A 26209-nucleotide genomic window follows, 5' to 3' on the forward strand; every position below is an offset into this window, starting at 1 on the left:
CAAGTATAAATTTTCCACTTTGACTGTAAAACTATTCACAAATGACTTAGCCTAAAACGGGACAACAGAATGTTCTGCTCGAGTTCAGAAATCTTCGGCAGGGGCGGCGGAACGCTTTTTAAACCCGGTGGGGGGGGGGGGGGGGGCAACACCAAAAAGGGGCACCTTCCGTCGGTGTGAAAGTGGAGGAAAAGAATATGGTCCCGTTCATTTCGGTATAAAGCTACATGACAGGGAACAAATTACGACTGTGTCCATCCTTTTATAGCTCCATGCTCAGGCCATGCTCGCGTGGCGACGATTGACTCAGTGTTTTTACCCCATACACCGCATACAAAAACAAGCGCCAATGTAACGCACATGCAGGCACCAGACTATTCCTCATTTGCATACGTGTTCAAAAATCTTGCACATGCAAATGATCCAATACCAGGGTGAGAGAGCAAGTAGTGATGGGCGCGTACTGCTCGACACCCTGGGGACGAGGTTGTGCATGCTGGGAATCCAACATGACTGTCACATGTACAAGAAAATAAAGCCGCATTTAATTTTCACAAATGCCCTTTTTTGGCCACTGATAGGGATTAATACTAATAGACAATTTGTACAGGATTTGTATCACTGAAGTGTTTCAACTTGTATTTCTGAGTAATTTGGTATGAAATTGAACACAAACGTCGCTCTGGTTTTTTTTTTCAAAATGGAGATGGGTTTTTATCGGGACTACTTTTACTATAGGGATGCAGGCCAGCAAATAAGCCCGAAATTGCCTTCGCCGGCCGCGCCAAATAACGATTTGCATGCACTTAATATTGTTTTTGCTATTATTTAGAGCATATGGGTCGGTTTGTAAAAAGAAGGGTGGAAGCCGTAGACAGCACTGCAAACTCGTATTTCTGTGAAATTCGGATGGAATTAGGCCCTAAATTTGCTCTGTTTTGCAACTTAGCGTAGGCGTCATTTTTTCAAAGGGGCGAAGGGCATCAGGACCACTTTTTTTTTTTCCTAGGAGAGTTGCGAGTACTTTTCCTGAATTTCGGAAGTGGGAGATTTACCACTGGGGTCTATGGTGGTTTATTTACTGGTCTGCAACCCTAGGTGATTATCTTCGGAAGGAAAAATCGTCTTAAATCATAGTTAACCCAGCCTCGTTCCCAGGATCTACTTTGAACCTTGGGAATTGACACACTCGTACCCTACATTCTCGTCTCGTAAAAATCACAAGATCTCTTTAACATCGCATTGGCAATTGGGAATAAAATGATCACGGGAGAAATTCATTTGTTCGAAAATCAAACCGATCTCCAATTAAAACCCCGAGAATGCGTCGACTCCTTTATTTAAAAATATCTTGGAGTTTTATTCCTCCTTCAATTAATGTGATGAAAATCTGCAAACCAAAGTTTCACCTAAATCATTAACTCTGTTTAAATTAAGAAAGCAGCATAGTTTTACTGTGCAGGTAGAACTCCTGGGTCAGATTGACCCAGAATCTGAATCTACATTTGCTCAATTCTTTTCTGGGTCAAAAATGTCACTTTTTTAGGTCAAAATGACCAATATAAATTTCATTTTTGACCCGGAAAAGTGTCGTGTTTGACCCGGACAAAGAAGAGCAAATATAGATTCAGATTCTCGGTCAAACAGACCCGGGATCTTTTAGAGTGTACAATTAACTGAGGAATTTACCGTCGTTTGAGTTGGTAGACACTTTACAGAATTTATAAATCTTTTTTTTTTTTATAAAGTTCAGCACGGTTCATTATATGATGTTCTGTTTTACATTAAACAGTATAAATCTAAACAACTGCTGGCACGAGAACACAATCATTTCTACATGATTTCTGAAAGCCCTCCCTTTTTGCGTACTACACAAGTAGACGGACTAATTGAAGGAATTTAACTGTTAAATTAGTCGGGCGAGTCAGAAAAAAAACAAATTTGAAGGACAACTTTCGCTTTTGAGAGGCCAGCCAATTACAGCCAAAATACAGAATTCATCAATCACTTTTTCTTGATCAATCAGCTTTTCTTGATCAATCAGCTTTTCTTAGCTCGGCACCACGGTTACTTTGCAAATATTACAGCATGCATCTGCATTTCATTATGGTATTTAAAATCTTAACAAATACTGGAACCCAAAGGTTTTCCCCCTTGAATTTATGGAACTACTAGAACTATTCATAAGCACCCACTGAAATGATTCCGTCTGGCTTGATGTCATTTACATGTACAAGAAATGTAGGTGATTTTAAACGATTAGTCAATTGACTGATTTTTGGAAACAAAGAGTGCTATTGTCAAAACAGTTTTGTGTGATCTAAAGGTTGTGCATGGTTTTTCAATGTTTTCTCGAAAAGTGTAATCTCCACTGAGCTGAAACTGCTGTGGGTTAGGTTTTGAACATTCTTCATTGGGTTTGGAGTGTTTGTATTAAAGGGAGGATACAACATTTGCAACCATCACAAAACGAAATGATCAAATTATCACGAAATATCTCACTGGGTTGTTAGGGAATGACAGCCTAAAGCATCCTTTAAAGTTACGGCTCCTGGTGTGCTGACATTTTCAAGAAAAAGTGTATTTTTCCAACGCTGGTCGGCCGACCAGCGATAGAAAACACTGGCTTTTTTCAAAAAGTGCTCATAATTTTTCATATTTAGTTTGTCTGCGTTTTTCTTTGCAATTGATTACACACCTGTGAAGACTACAAGCCTGCTAGACTGATCCTCATGATCCTACAATTCCCCAAAGTCTATAAATTGCTCCGGTTCATCTTAAGTGGCGTCAGGGAACCAGACTACAAGAATAAGATTGGTTTTCTTGGTTTTTCTACTTTCCAGCATCTACGAACCCAAAACGTGAAACAAGCCAGTTTTAACAATATTTGCTATAACATACTGATCCTCCATATCAATGTATTTCTGAAAATTGCAGCAAAAGCAAATGTTGTACATTCCCTTTAATGGAGACGAACAAAATGCATAAAAGCAAATGATTCTATATGCCTTTAAGTACCTATGCCTTATCTCTACAGCTACACGATAAAAAAAGCAAAAGCTTAACAGGTGCATTTTTTTGTTGGATGGGATGCAAGGAGCATTGTTATAATTACAAAAATGCACCATTTTAACACAACCCTTCAAGGCACATCGTAAGTAACTCATCCCCACAAAGTGCCGTTGGGAAAGAAGTCATACAAAAGGTAATGCAGCAATACACAGATCTGCATCACGATAATCGAAAATATAACATCTAGTAGGATTTGTAAAATATACATTATCAATTTCACAAAATGGGTTGCCATAAAAATGTGTTTTTTATACTCACTGAATTCGCAACAAACTGCAATATCAGTGACACTACTCAAAATTATGGATTATAGATCTATACGCTGGCATTCAAAAATATATTCCTCCATCATAATAATGAACCAATCATCAAAAATACAAACAAACAAAAACAGAAAGTACCAGAAGAAAATAGTACTTTTCATTTCTTATTGCTCTTTACATAATACATGCAAAAGTCCATGATATTAAGATAACAAAGACAATCTGAACATTAAATTTTACCATTTGACATACAAAAAAAAATCAAATTCATAGAGAAATATACAGTGAAAAGTTGTCAAGAGTTTATTTTGGTGTTTATAAAAGCTGCATAAAAAGGCTCACATCAAAATCTAACCTGCAACTTCATACAATACAAAGAAATGATTGAAAAATTATTGTTGCATAAACCAATTTGGAATGGAAACTTCTACATAGTTACAAAATATTTCAGACAAAATCATCCTGATTACTGCAACATTTACTTAATTTCAGAGCATCATCTCACAATTTCAAGTATCATGATTGTGTTTTTTCAATTCTGTGATAAAAAAATGGTCTGTCTATATAAAGGCACTTCCTTTTCATCTGATGGGTCTCCTAAGATGCTTGTGATACTTTGCACACCGACTCACGAAAAATTCTGAAAAGACAAAAATTTAAAACTTGAAATTTGAGGGGGTCCAGATGAGAAATGGCAACTTCTGTAAGCCATGTTCCATGAAAATCCATGATCCAATGGGTCACTATACATGTATCTCTTGACGTATAGCTGAAAAAAGTGTCTCCAGAATCCAGATAAAGCAAAGTTGCAAACTATGGTATCAGCAGAGTTGTGGTGAATCACAAGTCAAATCACAAGTCAAATCACCCATCAATTCACACGTCAAATCACAAATAAGTCAAATCACCAGTCAAATCACAATTAAGTCAATCACCAGTCAAATCACAATTAAGTCAATCACCAATCAAATCACAATTAAGTCAATCACCAGTCAAATCACACGTCAATTCACAAGTCAAATCACAAGTCAAATCACAAGTTAAATCACAGGTCAAATCACCAGTCAAATCAAAAGTCAAATCAAAAGTCATCTCACAAGTCAAATTACAAGTCAAATCACAAGTCATTCACAAGTCGAATCACCAGTCAAATCACCAGTCAAATCACAAGTCAAATCACAAGTCAAATCACCAGTCAAATCACAAGTTAAATCACAAGTCAAATCACCAGTCAATCACAAGTTAAATCACAAGTCAAACCACAAGTCAAATCACAAGCCAAATCATTAGTCAAATAACAAGTCAATCACCACTAAAATCACCAGTCAATTCACAAGTCAAATCACTAGTCAATCCCCAGTCAAGTCACAAGTGATGGGGACAAATAATGACAATGGACTGTCGTTGTCACAGTTCACTTGAAAAGCTTGTGACTTGACTCTGCATAAGTTGTGATGGTTTTGTGGAAACTTAGCGATTCAGTGAACAATGTTGATCTGCATGGTTTTTTTTTTTTTCTACATGTATTTGAAAATAGCCGGATGACACATGTACAACAAAAGAAACAAAAGATTACAAAAACTGTTACTAAAAAAATAAAACTTCTGACATAGAGAAGTGTATACTCTACAAGGAAGCTCATGTAAAATGGACAAGCAAGCTTAAGTTTCATGTGCACAATTTATGAACACTATGGCAGACGCGAAAGAGGTGGGGGTGGGAGGGGGACTGCAACCTCCACCCACCCCCGACTCCCAGCTGTAACTCAACTAGCGCCTCCTAAGCACCCCCCCCCCTCCTCCATTGGCCCCCGCCAAAATCCCAATGAGTAAAATTTGATTTTTTTTCTGCCTTCAACTCCATTCTCATCACAGTTGAGGCTTGAGTTACGAATGGGAAAAGCAAACAAATCATTTCACGAAAGGAATAATGCAAAAGAGAATGTGCTGAAGAGTTAGTTCCACATACATGATACCCTACATGACACCTTTGCTAAAAATGATCAAGATATGCATGGCATTTTTTTAGGACACTCAGAAAGACGCGTTTAGAAATATAGAGACCAGTTGCAAATAAGAATTCTTTCGATGCGACCAATGGTTTTCAGCAGCAGTGGTGGTTTGTAGTTTAAAATTACAACAGACGAAAGAGTTTAGAAATATATATCCAGTAGAATGGAAAATGTATATGTTTCTAAAAAGCATGGCAGTTCCATTTGATGAGGCATATATCAATTTGGGATGCTTACAATTTGGGCCTCTTAATCATGTAATAGTTTCTAAGTTGCTCCATGTATTTCTGTCAACAAGCCCTGTGTTTCACCCTACAAAAACAGGAAACAATTACAAAAACCATGATTCTTTGAGCCCTCGTTTCCAGTATCCTGTAAAACTGAGCGGACCTGTTGAAGAATTTGACAGTTGAAAAGGGGGAAGGGGGTAATTAGGTGCCTGAAGCCACCTTCTATGGGCTCCGTGCGTGACCAAGAGAGGGGGTGCAATTTGCCTAGCAATGGTGCCTTCTTTGTAGGGACATGCACTTTGCTGGTTCACGCACGCACTGCACGCAGTGTGTGAATAGCGATACCAGTACGGTCGCAAAGCAAGATGGCGCCCTCTCTTTTCAACCAGTGAGGGGGTACTTCTACACGAGGCGGATATACAAGTTTGTGTGTTACTGTCTTTAATTTCCAATACCTTGAATCATATGAGTGGACAGCAGTCTATAGACTAATTTGGCGACAGCCATTTGCTGCGGTGGCACCAGGCTGACAAGAGTCGTACTCAGGTAGTATGCACGCACTTCGGGCTCCTTCAACCAATACGGTTAGCAAAATGCGCACATGCCCCATCTTTAGGAAAGCGTGCAGAATGCACGTGAGTGTGAGACTTGTCCCCCCCCCCCCTTTTTAAAGTGAGGGATATCATATTGTTTGTTGCCCCCACTTCTAATCCCTGAATAAAAATTGTAGCCTTAATTTGATTCTATAGCTCAGAATTGCTGATTCCATGAGAACAAACTCAAAAATGATATTTAAATATTTACCTTTTGCTCATAGAAAATTTGTTAAAGTGGTCAGACGTTGCCTCAGATTGCACAACAGAGCATCTAGAATCCAGAATTTTTCTAGTATCCAAAATATTTCCTGACCCCATGTCGTTAGGGGTTCTCGCTTGCATTTAATAGTTCTGATAAAGGTCCCCCCCAACTCTTTTGAGAAGCGATTGCCGCCCTTGACTGGAACTCTCATGGATAGTTCTGAAGTGCCATTTAATGCACAGGGATCATAGGCATAGCAAGGTGATTATTTGAGGGGGGTTACAAAAGTTTGTGGAAAGGGCACTTGCAAATCCGTGCTGAAATGTAGACAGTTTTTCTCCGGACACTTGGCCTCCGTAAAATCCAAAAGTAGGGGGTCGGGGGAGGCAGGTAGCGTAATTTTTATTCCTAGGAGGGTTAGGGGCAATGTCATGAATAATTCATGTGTATCCATGAGAACGGACAATGACATCAACAGCATTGTTGTTAGTTACTCAACTATAGTTACAATACATTAAAGCATTTTAAAGAACGGTTGTCGTCGAGCTACCACACAGTAGCCTAGTGGATAGCGAGATGAGCTATGAATACAAAGATCCCTGGTTCGAATCCACGTCGTCGCTGCTCATTTTCATCAGCTATTTTTCTTCTCCAAATTTATCACTGAGATAATTTTAAATTAAGGGGAAAATAGAACGAGAACCTAAGTCTTGCAATGATTCAAAGGAAAAACTGAATTATTCATGACATTGCCCCTAACCCTCCTAGGAAAAGAAATTACGCAGGCAGGTACCATTTTTCAATGGGCGCTGTTCAAATTGGACGTTCATGGAGACTTTCGGACAATGGGTGGCGTTTTTCAGGCTGACACAATTGTCCACGGTCACTCAAAGTATTAAAGAGGGGCAATCGTTCAAGGTCGCTGGTAAAAAAAAAAGGGCGCTTGTTTAAAAAGGGCAGTCTTTACAAAATATTGGGGGTAAAAACCCTTCCTCCTCCCCCCCCCATTCAAAAATTTGGAGAGAACTACAAGGTGAATAAAAAAAATTACAAATTAAAACAAAGCACTTACCTCGTAATCAGGGTCGTTATCAGCTCCAGATTGCACATTGAGATATTTCTTCTTTTTGTAGTAAGCATGCCCCTTCATGACGTAACACACAATGATGTCGCAGGCAGATGTGGCCTGTGCAGAGAAAGAAAGGAGGTCCAAATTTGGTTCATATTAAGTTGCACTAGATGTTATTTTACTTACTGCGAGAAGCACTAAACGTTCTTACATTTGAAACGATTCCTACAAGCATTTCATTTTATATATTGATTTACATGTATTCCTCTTTGTGTTTCACATAAGTCTTGGCACTTGATGGAACCAAAATAAATGAGAAAAAAATTAAGGAGAAAAAAACAGTATCTCTACACTAACTGCTTCTGGTTTGATATACTTTTGAATGTTAGGCAGTTTCTATTTGAAAGCATTTCCTTCAGGAACTTGTGAAATTTAATACATTTAGTGTTAGCGTATTCACTGATTATTTACCAGTATGCAGACGAATATATTTCATGAAGGGTAAATGAAGCAAAGAAGGTGGTTACTTCAAACCACAGCTTCCACTTCCAAATCCCCTACATGACCATTATTTATGTATATTCCTCGCTTGCCTATGCCCAGTCCCTAACTCCCAACACAACTTTCCCTTACTAAGCTATCCATCCAACCTGTACCATACCTTAACCCTCTCCTACTCCAACCCCATCCTTTTTCCTTTCCTTACCATTCCCTACCTTTTACCTACTTTTCCTTACTCCTAAGCTATCCATCCAACCTCTACCACACCTTCACCCTCTCCTAGCTACTCCAGCCCCATCCTGTTCCCTTTCCTTACCATGCCCTACCCTTTACCTACCTTCCCCTACTCCTAAGCTATCCATCCAACCTCTACCATACCTTACCCTCTCCTACTCCATCCCAGTCCTTTTTCCTTTCCTTACCATTCCCTACCTTTTACCTACTTTTCCTTACTCCTAAGCTATCCATCCAACCTGTACCATACCTTCACCCTCTCCTACTCCATCCCCATCCTTTTCTCTTGCCTTACCATGCCCTACCCTTTACCTACCTTCCCTTACTCCCAAGCTATCCATCCAACCTCTACCACACCTTAACCCTCTCCTACTCCGTCCCAATCCTGTTCCCTTTCCATTCCCTACCCTTTACGTACCGTCCCTTACTCCTAAGCTACCCACTTCACCTCTACCATACCTTAACCCTCTCCTACTCCATCCCCATCATTTTCCCTTTCCTCACCAATCCCTATATACCCTTTTCCACCATTCCCTTAACCCCTTCCCATCCCATCCCTACCGTTCAAACTATTCCGTAACCCTTTCCCAATCCCGCCCCACTCTTTCCGTACCTTTTTCACCCTTGCCCTACTCTACCCCACCCCATCTCCTCTTTACCTTGCTCATCCTTTGCCCAAGACTTACCCTAAGCTACCCTTTCCCACCCCATCCTCCTATACCCAATCCTACCCTTACTCCATCACTACCCCTTCTCTATGCCATCCCGACCTATCCCCCCCCCCCCTCCTCATCACCCCTACCCAACTCCAGCCTATCCCTACCCCTACCCTTCACTAAGCACCCCAGCCCATCCCCTACCCTACCCCGCCACTCCCCTAGTAACTTACTATGGTCAGGAGAGCCAAGCCCGATCCAATATTCAGCATCAGCGGCACGAAGTCAAACTTGCCAGCCGTTCCGGTCACTATCACCTTGAACATGATCCCGTAGGCTTTGAACAGTGTCCGCGTGTCTGTGCCATTTGCATCTTGGTAAAAGTTGGAGAACCTGCAGAGGAAACATGTCAGGAAATCGGAACTAAGTTCTGCTGAATATTAATATGTGACCTACTGCGGCAAAATGAGGAATGTCCCCCAAAACCATGTTTTGAGTACAAAACCATGTTTTGAGTAATCAACGCCCAAAGTTGAATACTCTAAAAAAATTGTGTCAAAATGAATATCGTTTTTTTTTCTTCTTATTTTGGAGTAACCAAACATTTTAACATAATGCACTTAACTTGAAGGGTCAACAGTGGGGGTTATTCCTCATTATGATATGGCAGGTCACATATACATGTACATACATACATGTATATATCAACTTCTCATTTCGTGCACAATGCAAACTGGCCACGAACCTTGTGCAAAAAAACAACAACTTATGCCGAAAACTGATTTGAATAACACTGCCATCGATATTGATGACAGTGATGTGCCTGCTGTCCTTCTGCATATTATGCAGCGTATTCTCAGGCAGGGCCTCTCAAAAGGATTGTTTAATATCAAAACTGTGGACCAGTTTAAGCCCAGTCCATCACAAGTCCTTCAGAAGTAAATCACAAGTCCATTCACAAGTCCAGTCTCCAGTAACACACTCAGACTGAAATTTGTATCCTTGTGGAGACATTTCTATGTTCTCGTGTAGTAAAGTTTTCGAGTTTGAAAGTGTAGTTTCAAAATGCTCTTATTTTAACAAGGATTAATTTCCTTGGCTGAAATTCGGACTTAATATCCCTTTTCTAAAAGTAAAACTCTTTCATTTGTGACAGATCAACCCACCATGGACATTCCTTGTTTTTTAGTAAACTCCATATTCGTGAAAACCTTGTGGAGACATATTAATCTATAGAAATTGCCCTGTGGAGACGTATACAATCTTTTGTTCCCTATTGTGTGCATGTCTCCAGAGGGCACGGTGTATCAGATCACGATAAACAGTGACAAGGGAATGTACTGCTTACTGTTTATAACAGCTTGTGAATTGACTTGACACTGGATGAGGGATTGGATATCTCCAAACCTGCGGGTAGCCGGGTAACCACCGGTTCCCAACGGTTTATTCCCCTGATCTAAAATGAGCTCTTTATCTACGGGTCACCACACACCTCAGCCTACATCAGATGTTTATTTAGTTGGCTCTGCCTGACAGTAAAACATGGCAAACGGAACTTCAAAGGCTTTTGGGTAATGTAATTCATTATATGGTGGCCTGCAGCAGAGGGTGGTTCCTATGCTGGCACTCTGGAGCTGACTGGATTGTTAATGAGCCATGGAATGTTAATGAACCGGTTACCCGCTGGTTACCCACCAGTTACCCACCGGTTACCCACCGGTTACCCGCCGGTTACCTGCCGGTTACCCGCCAGTTACCCGCCAGTTACCCGACAGTTGGATATATATCTGATCCCTAACTTGGGATTGACTTGTGAGAACTTGTGTTGGATTCAACTGCAACACCGCAGTAGACTATGATTTAACTGTTCCTTTTATCTCTACTTTGCTGGCCTTTAAAAAAATCCTGTCATTCTACACTCTCTACTATGCTACTGCACTCCTTATAAAATCTTTGGTACCCCTACCTGAAGTTGTACCCCTTTGCCAACTTTGCGTTTTTGTTGTCCAGCCTTGCGAAAGTGTAAACGGGCGTGCAGTCATCCCAGTTGTAGTCCAGATTACAATCCCAGTTGATAGAGATGGCAATGACACCACCCTGATGCCGCAACACAGAACGACAGAATTGGATCCAAAGAAAAGCCGTGAGAATAAGGATTTAGTGATAAGCAAAATTCAACATTAAAGAGGTTGTGGAATGCTCGAAGACATTTCCGTCATTTTTCGGGTATATGTAGCCTAAGGTGTGATGAAATAAAAATGACTATTGTGTCTGTCATGAAATGAGTACAAAAGGTACTTTTGAGAGCTGTTTTTCAGGTCCTGTTTCGACCCGAATGTGCAATTTGTGTAAAATTCGTCGTTGGGGGCAGCAAACAAAACAAAGTAAATCGTGACGTGATAAACAGGACTCGTTTATACTACGCTGCATCAGGAGTCCTGTTTATAACGTCACGATTTACTATGTTTTATTTGCTGCGCCCAACGACAACATTTACGGAAAAATGACGGAAATGTCTTCGAGCATTCCACAACCTCTTTAATGGTACACAGGATCATTGGTTTCTTCAGGAATTTTTTTTTTTTTTTTTAAGGCAAATTGCTCAAAATCTTATATAGGGTTCGTAACAACAACCCTATTGACGTTTCAGCTTATTAGTGAATGCTACATACATTTGAAACAGATAAAACCTAGCACAATTTTTGGTCTTGAATGTGGATTCTGTTGCTCAGGCCCCAATTCAAAAGTTGCAGTGTCTTATTTCGAAATACAGCCCCCTGTGAAAAATCCCTAAAACAGGGACAAGAGTCTCAAGTAAGATTTGAGGCTTTGCATGGTGGAGATACTAAATAATGAAAGGTTTGCGGAAACACCATGTGCGAATAATTTCTCAACTAAGAGAATGGTTCTGAAAAGAACCAGAGGTACCAATGGTTCTGAACCTCTGGTTCTTTTCAGAACCATTCTCTTAGTTGAGAAATTATTCGCATATGGTGTTTCCGCAAACCTTTCATTATTAAGAGTCTCATTTTTAGTTGGTTAGTGTATGTGACGTCTAGGTCCCAGTGCCCGGGACTATTAAATACAGTGAAATCTTGATAAGTCACAACCTGTTCACTCAAAAACCCTTCTAACTCAAAGTAAAAACTTATTCCCGTCAATTTTTGTTGAATATAAAATCCATTGGATAACTTGAAACTCTGCTTAACTCAAAATGTGAGCCAATTCCCCTGAGGTTTGACTTATTGAAATTCCACTGTACTGTCAATTTTTAATTTTTTTTTTAGTATTGGCCCGGCACACTTTAATATATTTTTTTCAAAACAATACCATTTCAGGTGGGATTAACTCACTGGTAGCATTGCCAGAAAAGAATGGGTCGGTAGGTAGGGTATTATTTTGTTCACATATGTACAAAGTGCATAGATGTAAATGAACATATTAGAGAAAGTATTCTGAAGTTGAAGATTTTTATTTCACTTTCAAAAAATATTTATGTATATGAATAAAATCTAAAATTAGGAACTTTAAAATAAAATAGAAAATGAAGTCTGGAATAAGATTGTCATTCTCATTTCAAAATATGTTGGATGTTTTTTTTTTTGTGGGGGGGGGGGGTCCATTCTTTCAATTCCTTCAACAAAGTTAGCTTACATGCATGACATGTACACTGTAGTTTTCCAACATCGCATAATGGCACCCTAATGTACATGTACAATGTACAATGGCACCCTAATGTACATGTAACTCACAAACTACACACAGAAAATATGTTGTCAATTCAGTTTCATAATCAATTTTCTAGAATGCGATAAAAGGGACGGCTGAACTCACGCTGTAAGCTAAGGCATTGTAGTCTTCGCCGGTCGCATCGATGATGTCGCCGAGTTTGAAGATCGGACAGAATCGATCCAAATGGTTGTTGTACATGCAGCCTTTAAGGTAACTGGTGTTGGAACTCTCCAATATATTACGCCTGAAAAGAAAACACAAATACAAACGAAAATTACCAGTAAAGTTGGAATCACAGATATTTTTACAGTGTGAACTTTATGTATAGGGCTGTTCATCAGAACCGGGTACCCGAGTACCCAACTGTTGATGTCAGGAACTGGTTCCAGATTATGGGATCAGGTACCTGGAACCAACTATACAAATTACTTAGTAACTTCTCAGACAATGAAAAAGCAATGTTTGAATGTCATTTGTGAGGAGTTTTCAAAATGAAAGCCAAGCTACATGGGAACACAAAACAAATTTCACATTTGTGACGCTCGCGAAAGTTGCAATTTACACACCGTCAAGCTATCAAGCTCACTGTACACGCTTGCATCTTGCTGTATTGACGCATCGATATGGTAGTGTTATCGTGCGGACCTTTATGAACAATCTCAATGGCAACTTTTGAGATTTGAATTTTGGGATTGGGTTTCTTTAAAGGGTATCCGGATACCCTTTTTTTCAATCGGGTACCCAGTTCCCATACTTCTCGTAAATGCACACTCCTACTTTGTGTATTTTTTTCGCACCAATTCGGGCGATTCACAATGCAGTGCGCCCCCAAGAGTTTGCCACGGAGAGTTCATTTTTCCCAGTGCATTGTGGGAGATGGTCGACAAATTCGCAGCGCGGGACATTTGAAATTGTTCGTTTTTCCCGTCAACTGTTTCGTAAGCGTATGAATTGAGTATTCTGTTTACCCCTTTCTTTTCTTTTTATCCATATGGTGATTTTTGTAAGGCGGCAGAATGCCATGCCCCAATGTATGACAAATTAGCTCAAGTTGTCTACTGATACTCATTCAAATGGGCCATGTCTTGTCGACCGTAAACTTAAAAAATGGACTCTCCGTGGCAAACTCTTGGTGGCGCACTGCATTGTGAATCGCCCCAATGGCGAAAAAACAAAAGTCTCCTAAAACCTTCAGCCTTTAGAACACAATCCAGTAATCTTCTTTAATACTGAGCTCCTGGACTCTACGTTGACCGTCTCCCAATTTGTCAATTTCTCAGGTCTTGTTCACTTTTTTGGTGTGATTGTTTGTCACATTTATTGCTAACATTGCATCTGCACCATTACTTTCTAAAGCAGAAAATTAACTGAAATGCTCAATTTTTCCAAAATGTTAAACTTCATTCGTATTATTTTTGCAAACAACATAATAATGGAATATATAAAATGAAATGCAAAACAGGTGTTTGTCGTAAAACTGTCCAAGCTCATATTTCTAAAAATCTGCTGCGATAACTGAGAATTTTCACCTACTTGGAGAAGTGAAACTTGGAGTAGGTAGCAGTGTTCTTGATCAGCACGGTGAACCGCTCAGATTCATTCAAGACTGCTGTAACATTCCTGTTAAGTCGTGTTTAGAGGGATGGAAACAAATGCCAAAGTGGAGGTGAAAATTGGATGGGTGGGTGAGGCTTGGTCCAATTTAGATAATTTCATCATTCGTTAAGCGATTCCGACCCTGGGGGCCCCTCCCAGGGGGTTCTTTCTCTTACGAGTGTATGTACGTACAGCGTGTGTCCCTGTATACATTCACATTCAGCCAGTTGTGTTTTACTATACTCTCGAGGACAATGCTTTGTGTTTCCCTTTGTCCCTGTAATATAACACTCTCCCATAAACTAAGCACATAACTGTATGATAGAGAACCGTTTTCAACAAAAGACTCAATGCCCGAGGACTGAAAGGATCTGTTGTTCTCCCTTTGTGTGTCGGTCCTCGGGGGTTATGTAGAACACGTACATGTACGCGTACACATACACACGCTGCGATTGCATCTGAAACGGGAACTCCCAAGCTACACGCCAATATGACTATAGAGGTCGCTGTTCATATGGGTAGACCTGTGAGTGCGTTTGATTACTTCCCCTACGCTTACTCGTGCAAGCGCGACAGCGTTCGATAAACTTCGATTTACCTCTCACGTGACTTCTCGCGCTTACTCGAGCCTGGCCCAAGTAACCGACTCGCCGAGCCGGTTACTTGGGTAAGTATCCCATAAGGCCATGCAATAAACATGGCTGCCAACGTGACGTCCGGCGGGCGCCTCAGGCCGTGTCCGAAACGGGATTCCAGAGCTACGGCTATGGGTCTATTGTGAGCGCGTCCCCGCATATTTTCAATGGGCGTGGACCTAGACCTAGACAGTTGATTCAGATGCAGGTGTGTTATGTCAAAGTTCAACTTTCGATCCAGCTCTTCTTGCACGAAACTTTACCCGAAACCGTTCGTTTAGTTAGCTCCACTGCGCATGTCTGTCATCACGTGAGGAGCCAGGCGCGAGTAAGCTGGGGTATATACAGCATGACAAAAACAGCACCGATTTTGGGCGCAAAAGGTTTACAGAAGGGGAACAACTTCTCATGATAATCAATCGCTACATCCAGGGGGTAACTGCCTAGTACAAATCAATGTTGTAATATGACTCGAAATCATAATGGTTAAAATTAAAACAGGAAAACAGGACTTACGTTGGGTTCATGTCATACTCCACTGGGCACCAAGCATCAATTTCACATGTGTCAGTTGTAGTTCCATTAGGAAAATGGTAAGGCACGCATTTACCAGTCCGAACACCTACAAGAAAATAAATGGTGGCAACTGTCTTGAAAATATGCTCAAGTTTAGAAAACAAAACGCAGTTCAAATGAACAAAGGCAATAAAATTAAACACCTCCATCAGATTTCTGCCATTAGAGATGAAATACTTACAGTTGCCCTCAAAATGTACTAATCTTATTAAAGTCAAATCTATCAATAAATGTTCAACTTGTATGTTATATTTCGACCAAAACAAAAATCTTTTTCCCCTTTTTATTTGAATGTCTGCGACACTTTAAAAAAAAAGGTTTTGTTTTTGGCACAAACAGGTCCACTGGCTTCTGTTCCGTAAATTATTTTGATTATTTTTTTTTTTTGGGGGGGGGGAATATTTTGATGTTGGTGGCACCACTTACACCCCTATTATACTACTCAAAAAATAGGCCACATACATGTACATATCACCAAGGTCAAATTGTGGGACAAAAAAATACCAAAAAACAAAGAGACCTGAATTATCGTCTGGCAGCCAATAATTAGAAACTAAACCTGGGCCAATTTTTTTTTTTTTTGGGGGGGGGTCGATGTCTCATTCAATCATGAATAACTTTTGTTTGGCTAGTCAAATAGCAATTCACAAACGGAATCTATTTCGGGATGGGATTTGAACGAAGTGTCCAACTTTCTGCAGCATGCCACAATGACAAAGATTTTTTTTTTGATATTGATGTCAATTTGATCAGTCTGATACACCTGATCAGTATTTTCAAACGGACACTTTTTAACTTCTACACTGATTAATAAAATCATGACCTCAGAAAAAAGGTGAGTTTTTTGTACAGGTTGAGTCAAAAAAGCGGAACCCAAAACCCCCAAAATTATATTTCATATTTTAAAAAATATGTAGCACCAAACATAATAATGACTGGAAAGCTGATTTCATCAGCTACTTTTTTTTTAAAATATGAAATATAATTTCTGGGGTTTGGGTTCCGCTTTTTTGACTCATCCTGTATCACTTTGATCAAAATAGAAATTTCCTTTAAATGCTGTCCCCCAAAATGCTAGGATGTACGTTACCATTTCCATTGATGACTCGTTCGCCCTTTTTACAATCTGACGGCACTTTTGGATCACAGGCAACATTGGCAATTTTGGGATCCTAAAAGTGTAAAGAGAAAAACCATGAAAGGCTTTAATTATTCTTAGACTTCAAACTCCTTGGTGTCGGTTATAAACCCGCTAAAAAAGCAATGCTTTAACCCTTTTACTGTTTGAACAGTCGCAGACAGCCAAAAATTCCATCCACTTCCTCTGCCATGCCTTTTACACAGGCTAGTTTACAAATATTGAATGCTTCGAGTGGTGTAGTAAAACTAGCCTCCCTCGGTGATCCATGGACCATTCTATTTTCCCTCGGCGAAACTAGCCTCCCGAGGTGATCCATGGACCATTCTATTTTCCCGAGGCGAAGCCGAGGGAAAATAGAATGGTCCATGGATCACCGAGGGAGGCTAGTTTTACTTCACCACGAGATAAAGCATTCAATATTTGTTTTATAACACTTCACCAGCAGATTCTGCTTGATTTTAATATTTTACATTATTTAAATCTGAACACAGTTGAAATAAACTTCAATTTCAATACAAAATTGGTGGAAAATGTATTTCTCTCTTAAAAACTAACCCTTCACGAAATGTTTGAACCCAAGTCTGCGGCGCGCTCTCTTTGGAATAATAAGCGCTACGCACAACGCGCAAACCAGCATGCATTTGCACACAAATACCGCGCTGTGGAAATAGTACTTTGGTTGCTAATGGTATAGTACTTTGGTTGCAATGCGCATAGTACTTTTGGCCGTGCACAGAAAGATAGCAAAATTAGAAAGTAACATGTGACTCGCTCTCGGCCGATCAAGACACAGAATCTGTGGGTGAGGTGTTATAATCACCAACAGTCAGATTACATTTAAGGCAAGCACTACGACCAGTCAAATTCAGTCAACAGACAAAAGCAGGCAACTGGTAGGCACAGCTGTCTTATCAATCATGTACAGTCAAAGCATAGCTGTATCAAGTTACATAATACAGTCACAGCCAGTCAATCCTGCTTTATGTGGGCTGGGAGCACTTAACTGTTGAAAATTAGTCACCTGATTGATTTTGACTGAAAGGACAATTTGGCACAGTATGTTTGCATAGGAAGGTCAAAGCAACATTTTTTACATTTTTCAGCATGTGTGTTTGTTTGAACTATGAAGGGGTGTTGAACCCCGTCCCCCAAAACCTACAGAAGGTTGAATTATATCCAGACTGCATTCCTCTTACCTCAGGACACTGCCCTCTCTGTTGGTCGGGGGTAATGATCATGTTGGTCATGACAAAAAAGGCGTCGGATTCCTGCATGGAAAATCAAGAGTATATATCAGATTTGAACCAGCCAGCCGACCCTGGCTAGCTCAGTGGTCGAGTGGTAAGACATCTGCACTAGTAAGCAGGCGGTTGTGGGTTCGAGTCCCACCCGAGTAGAACATGATTTTTTTTCTCACAATCACTTGACACAATACCGAGTATATACAACATTTATAAAATACGTCGGTGAAGGGCAAAACCCCATATTGAATTCATCATATCCCAATGCAAATTCCATCTTATGAATAAGTTTGGTTGCGGTACCCCCTGCTAAGGTATAGGCCCTATCAGATATGAACCAGCCAGCCGACAAAAAAAAGTTCTGCTTCCGCTTTCCCTACCTACCCAAAAAAAAAATTATTGGAAAAATAAAAAAAAAAAACCACCCAAAACCATCAATTTGACCTTTTACCCTTGATTACACGCAGACGCCTCCATGGCCATATGATTAACAAATTTTGCACCAAAAAAGTTTCCCTACCTACCTACCCTGTTTTCAAATGCCATGTAATCGGAAGCAGAACTAATTTTTTTTGGCCTAAGATGTCTGCACTAGTAAACAGGAAATAGTGGGTTTAATTCCCAATTCGCTCGTACCCCCGCCCTGCAAACAGGACGCTGGTAAGGGCTGACGTTATTGGAGCTCTCATTGGATAGATTTGCGTGACCTGTGACGTAGAATGCGTCACACAAACTAGCTTCCGGTGCCCAACATGCGTAGCACGCGCTAGCTGCATGCGAAGGTCAATCTGTACTTCCTTCACAAGATTCTGTGAAGCTCATGAGCCCTTACCAGCGCCCAGTTTGCAGGGCGGGGGGTACGAGCGAAGATTCCCAACTGAGTAGTTTCCAAATATTTTCTCACAATCACTAGGGACAACACTGAGTATGTACTGTCTTCATAAAATACATGTACATCGGTGACGGGCAAAACCCTGTACTGAATAGCACGGGGTGAGTTTAAAAAAGGAAAACCCAAGTGGTGCTACCTATTTTGTAAAGAGGTTCGACATGTTGCGCATTCAAGATCTAGGATGTGAAAGCCCAAATAATAAACTTTATTTTAGCACAAGAATCATTCATATCGCCCATCAGTATCGATAGTGATCGGACCGGCAACCAGTCTGCTCACAAGGCCAATCATTTTGTAAGCAACATAAAAGGTTTTTTTCAGACGGTTGCAGTTGGGTTGGAGTAAAAAAAAAAGTTGAAAATTTATTAAGAGAAAAATCGATCACGTGTGATGCATCTTTAGTTGTGGTGGGAGAAATCAGAAATTTCAAAATCGGATTATTCTACTTATTTTCAAACCGAATAACGGTTATCTGATTTCACTGGAAGTTCCCATCCAGCTCACAGTCATGCCAACAAAAAGTGACGAGTGAGCAGTGAGGTGCCGCATAAATTGCCCTCCCAATGACTTGGTATAGTTTGCAGGATTCAACGACCACTGGGCCTTCACAAAAACACTCCACAGCTTTAATGTTGAAACAAATGGATGGGAGCTCTCTGATAAGTCGAATGGGCAGGCTATTCATATCCCAAGATAACCACTAGCAAGTGAATGCAGTTACAATCAGAGACCATGGAGCAAATTGGGGAATGTTCCAGTTATTTTCTTTAGCCTGTGTTGCACACAAAAAAGGAAGGCTTATTTTTTTTTTTACAGTTTGTTTTGAATATCCAGCTTCAAAATTGAAATAGAAGGAACTCAGAAGGAACAGTGGAACTCAAACAAATGTTTAAAAATGTGGATTTAAATACATTGTAGCTATATCATTTCTTTCTTTTTTAAATCTGGCCCCAATACCTGTGGAGGAATGACATAGTCAGAGACATCCCAGATCCTGTTGTATGGCGTTGTGTCCGTGATTAGGAGATCTGGCCAGTCAGTAATGTTTGTGTAGATCACGCCTTTCACTTTGGTAGTCACGGAGCTGATGACATCATCTGTAGACTGGTAACCTTTCTTGTATATAATAGCATATCTAAGAGAGATATTGGACAAAAAGTTCTTCATGTCATAAATTTGTTTTAAGGAAATCAAACCTTACAGGACGATTCAAGAAAAAAAGAAACCCAAATGGCGCCCCCTATTTTTAAAAAAAAAAAGTTCTTCATGTAGCACTTTTCAGATCTAGAATGTGAAAGCCTATTAATATAAGCTTAAATGTTTTAGTAAAAGAATCCTTCATATCGCTCATTTTCTTTTCCAGTTATGGACTTTCAAACACAAATACAAATTTAAAATTTTGTCCACAGATCACAGTAACAGTAAGTGATAGGCCTATTTCAGCAAAACGAAAACAATTCACATAAAAAAAAACATCGGAACACTCTCATAACCATGATAACTGGCACTTATCAAAACCTTTAGCTAAACACCTTCTGCTTCCAATGTTAAAGCAACATGCTTTATAATGTCAAGAGTTTATAGTCTTGCCCTGCCTTCTACTTGGCTATCCCAGAGACTTATGTGATTATTCTGAGATCGTTTTTCATGATGCCACATGGTTTCACTTTCATACTGAAATACCACCTACCTTAAATGTGATGCCGCGGACAAAATAGTAAAACTGTGTTTGTGTTAAAAATAACTTGAAAAGTACATGATTGATTTGAATGATTCTTTTATTAAAAGAAAGCTTATTAGGTGAAGTAAAAAAACAACATGTTTCTCGTCCCCGCCCGCTTCCTTTTTGGAGGCCGCCTGGATATTTTGAGTATGTCATTTTTGAAAAATGCAGTTAAACACCGAAAAAGTCCACCAGTTCATCGGAAAATAAATACTTGCGAAATATGTGACCAATACAACTCTAAATGACACTGTAAATATGTTCAGTTTTCTTGTCCAACTCGTCTTTCATTTTAAAAGTGTCTTTGAACAGTGGAAACACCAACGGTTGCGGGAAATTTTAAAATGGCAACCATCTTGAAAAAAATAAAAAATAAAAAATAAAAGCCCCTCTTCCTCATTTCTTATCAAACATGTTTTTTTTTTTATTCGGCCTAAATTGGGCTTTTACATCCTAGATCTGAGAAGTGCTGCATGAAGAAGTTCGTTTTTGGGGGGTTACCTTTGGTTTTCCTTCCATTTGAGGTTTTGACTTTCGAACCAAAAACTTTTGATTTTTTGACCGATAATAAGGTATTTATAAATGCTGATAATTACCCTCGCCCTCGGCTTGGGTAATTATCAGCATCCAGACTCAAACTGGTCTTAAACATAGTGTTTAACACCTCCCAAGCACACATTTATTCACTTATTAACTCTCGCCATTTTGGTCACTCAAATTACATTGTTACCATTGGCATACTACATGGAAATACACTAGTGCGCCCCACGTATGTGTCGGGGATTGTCACTTAAATTTTGCCTGATGAGGGGTGAGGATTTTGTCACTTCAAAAGTGACAATTCCCACGTCTTTGGTGGGGCAGCTGGGGGGGGGGGGGGGGGGAACAATTGATAGGCGCATTATCTTCAATTCGTTATAGGAGCGATTTTCAAGATTAAGATCAAGTTTTTTCTTTCCAGTTCTTTTCACTCACCCGATGATGTAGCCGATGATGGCCAACTGAATCAGCCTGTTCAGTAGCCCGATGGTCTTATTCTTGATGTGGACAATCTTCTGCGTGTCGTATTCCAGGGCCCAGTTGATGAGCAGCGTACCTACGCCGGGCCCGCTTTCTTCTTGGCTTGACATTGTCAGCACGGAGTTCTGGCAGATTCAATAAGTCTTCTCCTTGTAAGGCAATTTGAGAATAAACTTAGGAACTTTAGCATTCCATTTGTAATTCTTGGCTCCATTTTACTAACTAGTACAAAAGCAGTCGGTGTAGTTTCTAAAATGTGAACTTGCAAATTATTTATTTCAATTTTTTTTTTCGTTATGCAAGTAGCAGACAAGATCTTGAATTTGAATTTTTTTGGGGGGGGGACGGGACAGAACTACGCCGGCTTCTATTCATCCTATGGTCTAAAAGTGATACACATCGTTGTTTTTGTTTGTGACAATGTGTTAGATTCAGGAACACCTTTTTTTATACAAACAAACCCCAAAAATACACCTTTTTCATGAGAATCACCATTTTTTTTTAGTGCTAGGCCCACTGTTCAAAGTGTAGCCCTACAGTTGACCAAGATTTTCAAACCAATATGAAATGACAAATGTTGAACCTAACCATAGTCTAAAGAAAGTCATTCTTAGTGCTCTGACAAGTGGCCAAAATTGGCCTAGAACGGCCAAAATGCATAATGGTGCGTTACCTACATGACCTAGGCAACAGACCAGGGGCCAATTTCATAGAGCTGCTTAAGCACAAAATTTGCTTAAGCACAAAAACGTCTTGCTTAATAAAATCAGGTTACCAGCCAAAACTCCATGCGATTGTTATGCTAAGTAAACAACCGCTAAATACCAGTCACAAGCAATGTACATCGCATGGAGTTTTGGCCGGTAACCCAATTTTACTAAGCAATGTTTTTTCGTGCTTAAGCAAATTTTGTGCTTAAGCAGCTCTATGAAATTGAGCCCTGCTATGGATTTCACAAGAGCTCTCCCAAAGTCCTTTTATCCTACAAAGTTCAATAAAAAAAACAATTTTTGAACCGTGGATGTGTGGCACGTTTGACATGTTTGATGGATGTTCGCCATCGGTCAAACGCGTCGATCATTGGTCTTTTCTTTCTAATTTACAACTCTGAAGGAAATTTTTTTTAAAAAAGGTAAGTAAGGCCAAAAAAAAAAGTCTCCGGTTTCTGGTATGGAGCTTGCCCAAAAAGTGGTGCGGCGACGCGGCTTTTTTTTTTTTTTTTTACCTGTTTTTTTGTTTTGTTTTGGCTTCAAATGTCGGCTGATGACTGCAAATGGCGCCCGACTAAACTTAGTGCAAATATATGGGAGTCCAGAGAGGCCACATAAATCTTATTCTCGATCATAACCCCATCTAAAAACACGTTAAAATTGTGCAGCAGCAGAATTCCAGTCAAACCAGTGAGTTTGGCAGTTTTGAAACATCATCTTGTATTGAAAAAAAAACTTTTTCATTTTGCCGACGCGCATGGCTACAGCGACGCGCGCGCATACCAGAAACCGGAGACTTTTTGGGGGGGCCTAAACGAGATATCCTACAGAATTGACCCATTGCGCAACAGGATCGACCGATCGCGAAGTTCGACCAATTGCGCCCAACATGCACGGATACTTATTGTGAAGTATTTACACGAAATGACTCCTAACTTCGCGACACTTAATGACTCTTACAGCGACAATGTAGTGTCCTAATAGTACACCATACAATGTATGCACACAAGGTAAGCACTTTCGTGGCTTCTCTGTAAGTTCCAAGTACCTTAGGCCAAAAAAAAAAAGTCTCCAGTTTCTGGTATGCGTGCGCGTCGCCGTAGCCATGCGCATCAGCAAAATGAAAAAGTTTTTTTTCAATGAAAGATGATGTCTCAAAACCGCCAAACTCACTGGTTTGACTGGAATCCTGCTGCTGCACAATTTTAACGTGTTTTTAGATTGGGTTATGATCGAGAATAAGCTTTATGTGGCCTCTCTGGACTCCAATATATTTGCACTAAGTTTAGTCGGGCACCATTTGCAGTCATCAGCCGACATTTGAAGCAAAAAAAATCAGGTTAAAAAAAAAAAAAGCCACGTCGCTGCACCACTTTTTGGGCAAGCTCCATACCAGAAATCGGAGACTTTTTTTGTGTGGCCTTAACCACTCTTACTTAGTTAAAGTGGAAATTTGAAATATAGGGGCCTACACTAGCTGGAGTTACCCAGCCCTGAGTTTTATCATTGGGTTGTCATTTAGGGCTGGAGCTAGTTTTTCACGTAACCGAGCAGCGTAGGCAGGTCCCAAAAAAAATTGCGAAACAGGCATCGGGTGTTACGCTTCCGCGTGACGTCATGCGCCAACAGCCAGCGCAGCCGGCGAAAACGACTAGTTGACAGCCTGGTAACCGACCGCCATTCATTGTACACAATTTTTTTTGTGCACAAACCAATTGCGGTCCTGGCCATGCCTGCAAGGTTGTCAGGTTAGCGGTTATTCCTCCTTCTTTCACTGCTGCAATTGTAGGCTGAATCTTCATCGTGGATCGTTTTTTACTTCAAGGACCTGTGTAATGGTTATTCCAGGCAAGTTTTTTTGGGACCTGCCTACGCTGCTCGGTTACGTGAAAAACTAGCTCCAGCCCTAAATGACAACCCAATGATAAAACTCAGGGCTGGGTAACTCCAGCTAGGCCTACACAATGTATCTCGTAAAAACAAACTTGAAAAAATATATCTCTTAAAAAAACGAATTTAGAAAAATGTACTTCACTGTTTGAAAATGTATACTTCATGGCACTAGGCTTTCGTAATAACAGGCAGCAGTACAGTACACACTCAATATTTAAAGTTAAAATGATAAAGTTAGCAATGCTGGGCGGCGGCCGAACTGCGACTGTTGATCAAGTTCCGGGTGTTAATTTGAAACTTAAACTATTAAAGCTAATTGTTTAAGTTTTAACCGCGCCTGAGCAAGCAACCAGCACAGCAATAAATCAAGACCCCGTAAGTGACATACCTGTTATAAAATTTGCCGTCAAGTAAAGTGTTGTCCGAGACTTTGATCGTTGTTTAGCTGCAAACGCCAGTGTACTCAGAATCACGAGTTAAGTTTCGTACACACATGCGGGATATGCATGTCACGTACAGAGTACCAAGATCGTGTTGCACACACAGCAGGTGTTTCTGTTTTAGCGCCCTCAATATTTTTCAAGGGATCTGCTCATCAATCACCTTTTATACAAGCACTAGTTGCGTTATGTAACCCTGGAACACGTGGGCCATCTCGCCCCCCCCCCCTCCCAATACACCATTTTGTCTTAAAGTTTCGAAAAATAAATAAAAACATTGTGTATCTCCCTCGCAAGCCGTTAATAAGGCAATATTTCCTTTCAAAGGCAATATTTACTTTCATGTTTCCAACAACAGTGACAGTCCAAGAGTATACATTGTGCACTTTTGGCTGTACATGTAAATGCTTGATAACACAGGTAAAGAAATGCATTTTGGAAACATTATTCAAATTTTGTGGAAATTATACAAATTTAATATTTCTTATAACAATTCAATGTATAATGAGAGCATCAGTTACATTAAAACGGATTGGACTGAAAGACAATTTCTCTGAATTAAAATATTGAAGTTTCATTTTTTACATTTCTTGACCAATTCTTTTTCCATTTTGTTCATATCTGCCTATTTCAGAATGTGTACATTAATTAACAATGTTAAGAAAATTATGTTAAACATCCAACATACAAACGTTTTAAAATATATTGAGTTGAGTTAACTTTGGGAGTTGTGAAGAACTATTTAAGGCCAAAAAAAAAAAGTCTCCGGTTTCTGGTATGGAGCTTGTCCAAAAAGTGGTGCGGCGACGCGGCTTTTTTTTTTTTTAACCGACTTTTTTGCTTCAAATTTGCTTCAAATGTCGGCTGATGACTGCAAATGGTGCCCGACTAAACTTAGTGCAAATATATGGGAGTCCAGAGAGGCCACATAAAGCTTATTCTCGATCATAGCCCCATCTAAAAACATGTTGAAATTGCTCAGCAGCAGAATTCCAGTCAAACCAGTGAGTTTGGCGGTTTTGAGACATCATCTTTCATTGAAAAAAAAACTTTTTCATTTTGCCGACGCGCATGGCTACGGCGACGCGCGCGCATACCAGAAACCGGAGACTTTTTTTTTTTGGGCCTAAAGGCCACTTTTTTTTTAACGAGAAAGAGTGCTAAATAAGCTGTTGAAAACTGAACATTGGTCAAACTTACACAAGTATTTGGTGCAAAACAAATAGTAAATGTGCAAATTCATTCCCACAATCCAAATACACCATTTGCTTTTGCTGTAATTTTCAGAAATGGATGGATTTTGGGGTTAGTATTCTATAGCAAATATTGTTACACTGACCTGATTAAAGTTTTGTGTTCATAGATATTGTAACTGATTGCAAACACAATGTGGACTAAATTGGGGCAGGACCGGGCAGTATTGAAGAAAGTCATTTTTTTTCCTAACGATGGTTGGCTGACCATCGTTGGAAATTGATACAAAAATTCCGCTTTTCTTAAAAAATGACAGCACACCAGGTGCCATGATTTCACAGGATGCTTGAGACCATTATTCACTTACAGTCAAGTAAGGTATTTCATACTATTAAATTTAATAGTTTTGTTTTTTGATGTTTGCAAATGTTGTGTATTAGGCCAAAAAAAAAATACTCAGTCTCTGGTCAGCACGCGCGTCGATTTTAATCATGCGCGTCAACCTTCTTTTTTTTCTTTCAAATTAACACGGAAGCTACAACAGCCCTCTATTGCTGCGCCTCCTCAAATGTTTGTACCAAG

General features: G+C 39.9%; 1 protein-coding gene across 2 annotated transcripts; it reads right to left on the bottom strand.

Moving 5' to 3' along the window:
• Nucleotides 1-2949: 2949 nt before the first annotated feature.
• On the bottom strand, nucleotides 2950-24650 carry LOC119730626 (P2X purinoceptor 4-like). 2 transcript variants are annotated; one of them, XM_038203614.1, is made up of 12 exons: nucleotides 24382-24650; nucleotides 21346-21536; nucleotides 19605-19782; nucleotides 17711-17782; nucleotides 16464-16545; nucleotides 15314-15419; nucleotides 14100-14186; nucleotides 12669-12810; nucleotides 10801-10931; nucleotides 9068-9227; nucleotides 7447-7560; nucleotides 2950-3975 (listed from the first exon to the last, which is right to left on the bottom strand). In XM_038203614.1, exons 2-12 carry the CDS (start codon nucleotides 21498-21500, stop codon nucleotides 3964-3966), a joined length of 1239 nt encoding a protein of 412 aa, XP_038059542.1. In that variant the 5' UTR covers nucleotides 21501-21536; nucleotides 24382-24650; the 3' UTR covers nucleotides 2950-3963. The 2 variants fall into 2 exon arrangements, with proteins under 2 accessions (XP_038059542.1, XP_038059541.1); XM_038203613.1 differs by having other exon boundaries at nucleotides 21346-21539.
• Between the last annotated feature and the right edge of the window lie 1559 nt (nucleotides 24651-26209).

This window comes from Patiria miniata, unplaced genomic scaffold (assembly GCF_015706575.1).
Source record: "Patiria miniata isolate m_02_andy unplaced genomic scaffold, ASM1570657v1 HiC_scaffold_22, whole genome shotgun sequence".
NCBI lineage: Eukaryota > Metazoa > Echinodermata > Asteroidea > Valvatida > Asterinidae > Patiria > Patiria miniata.

Coding starts and splice junctions, on each gene's coding strand:
- LOC119730626 (XM_038203614.1), bottom strand. CDS start 21,500: ATGTCAAGCCAAGAAGAAAGCGGGCCCGGCGTAGGTACGCTGCTCATC. Junction 16,546..17,710: donor AGAGAGGGCAGTGTCCTGAG/GTAAGAGGAATG, acceptor TTACACTTTTAG/GATCCCAAAATTGCCAATGT. Junction 9,228..10,800: donor GCAAAGGGGTACAACTTCAG/GTAGGGGTACCA, acceptor TTTCCTCTGCAG/GTTCTCCAACTTTTACCAAG.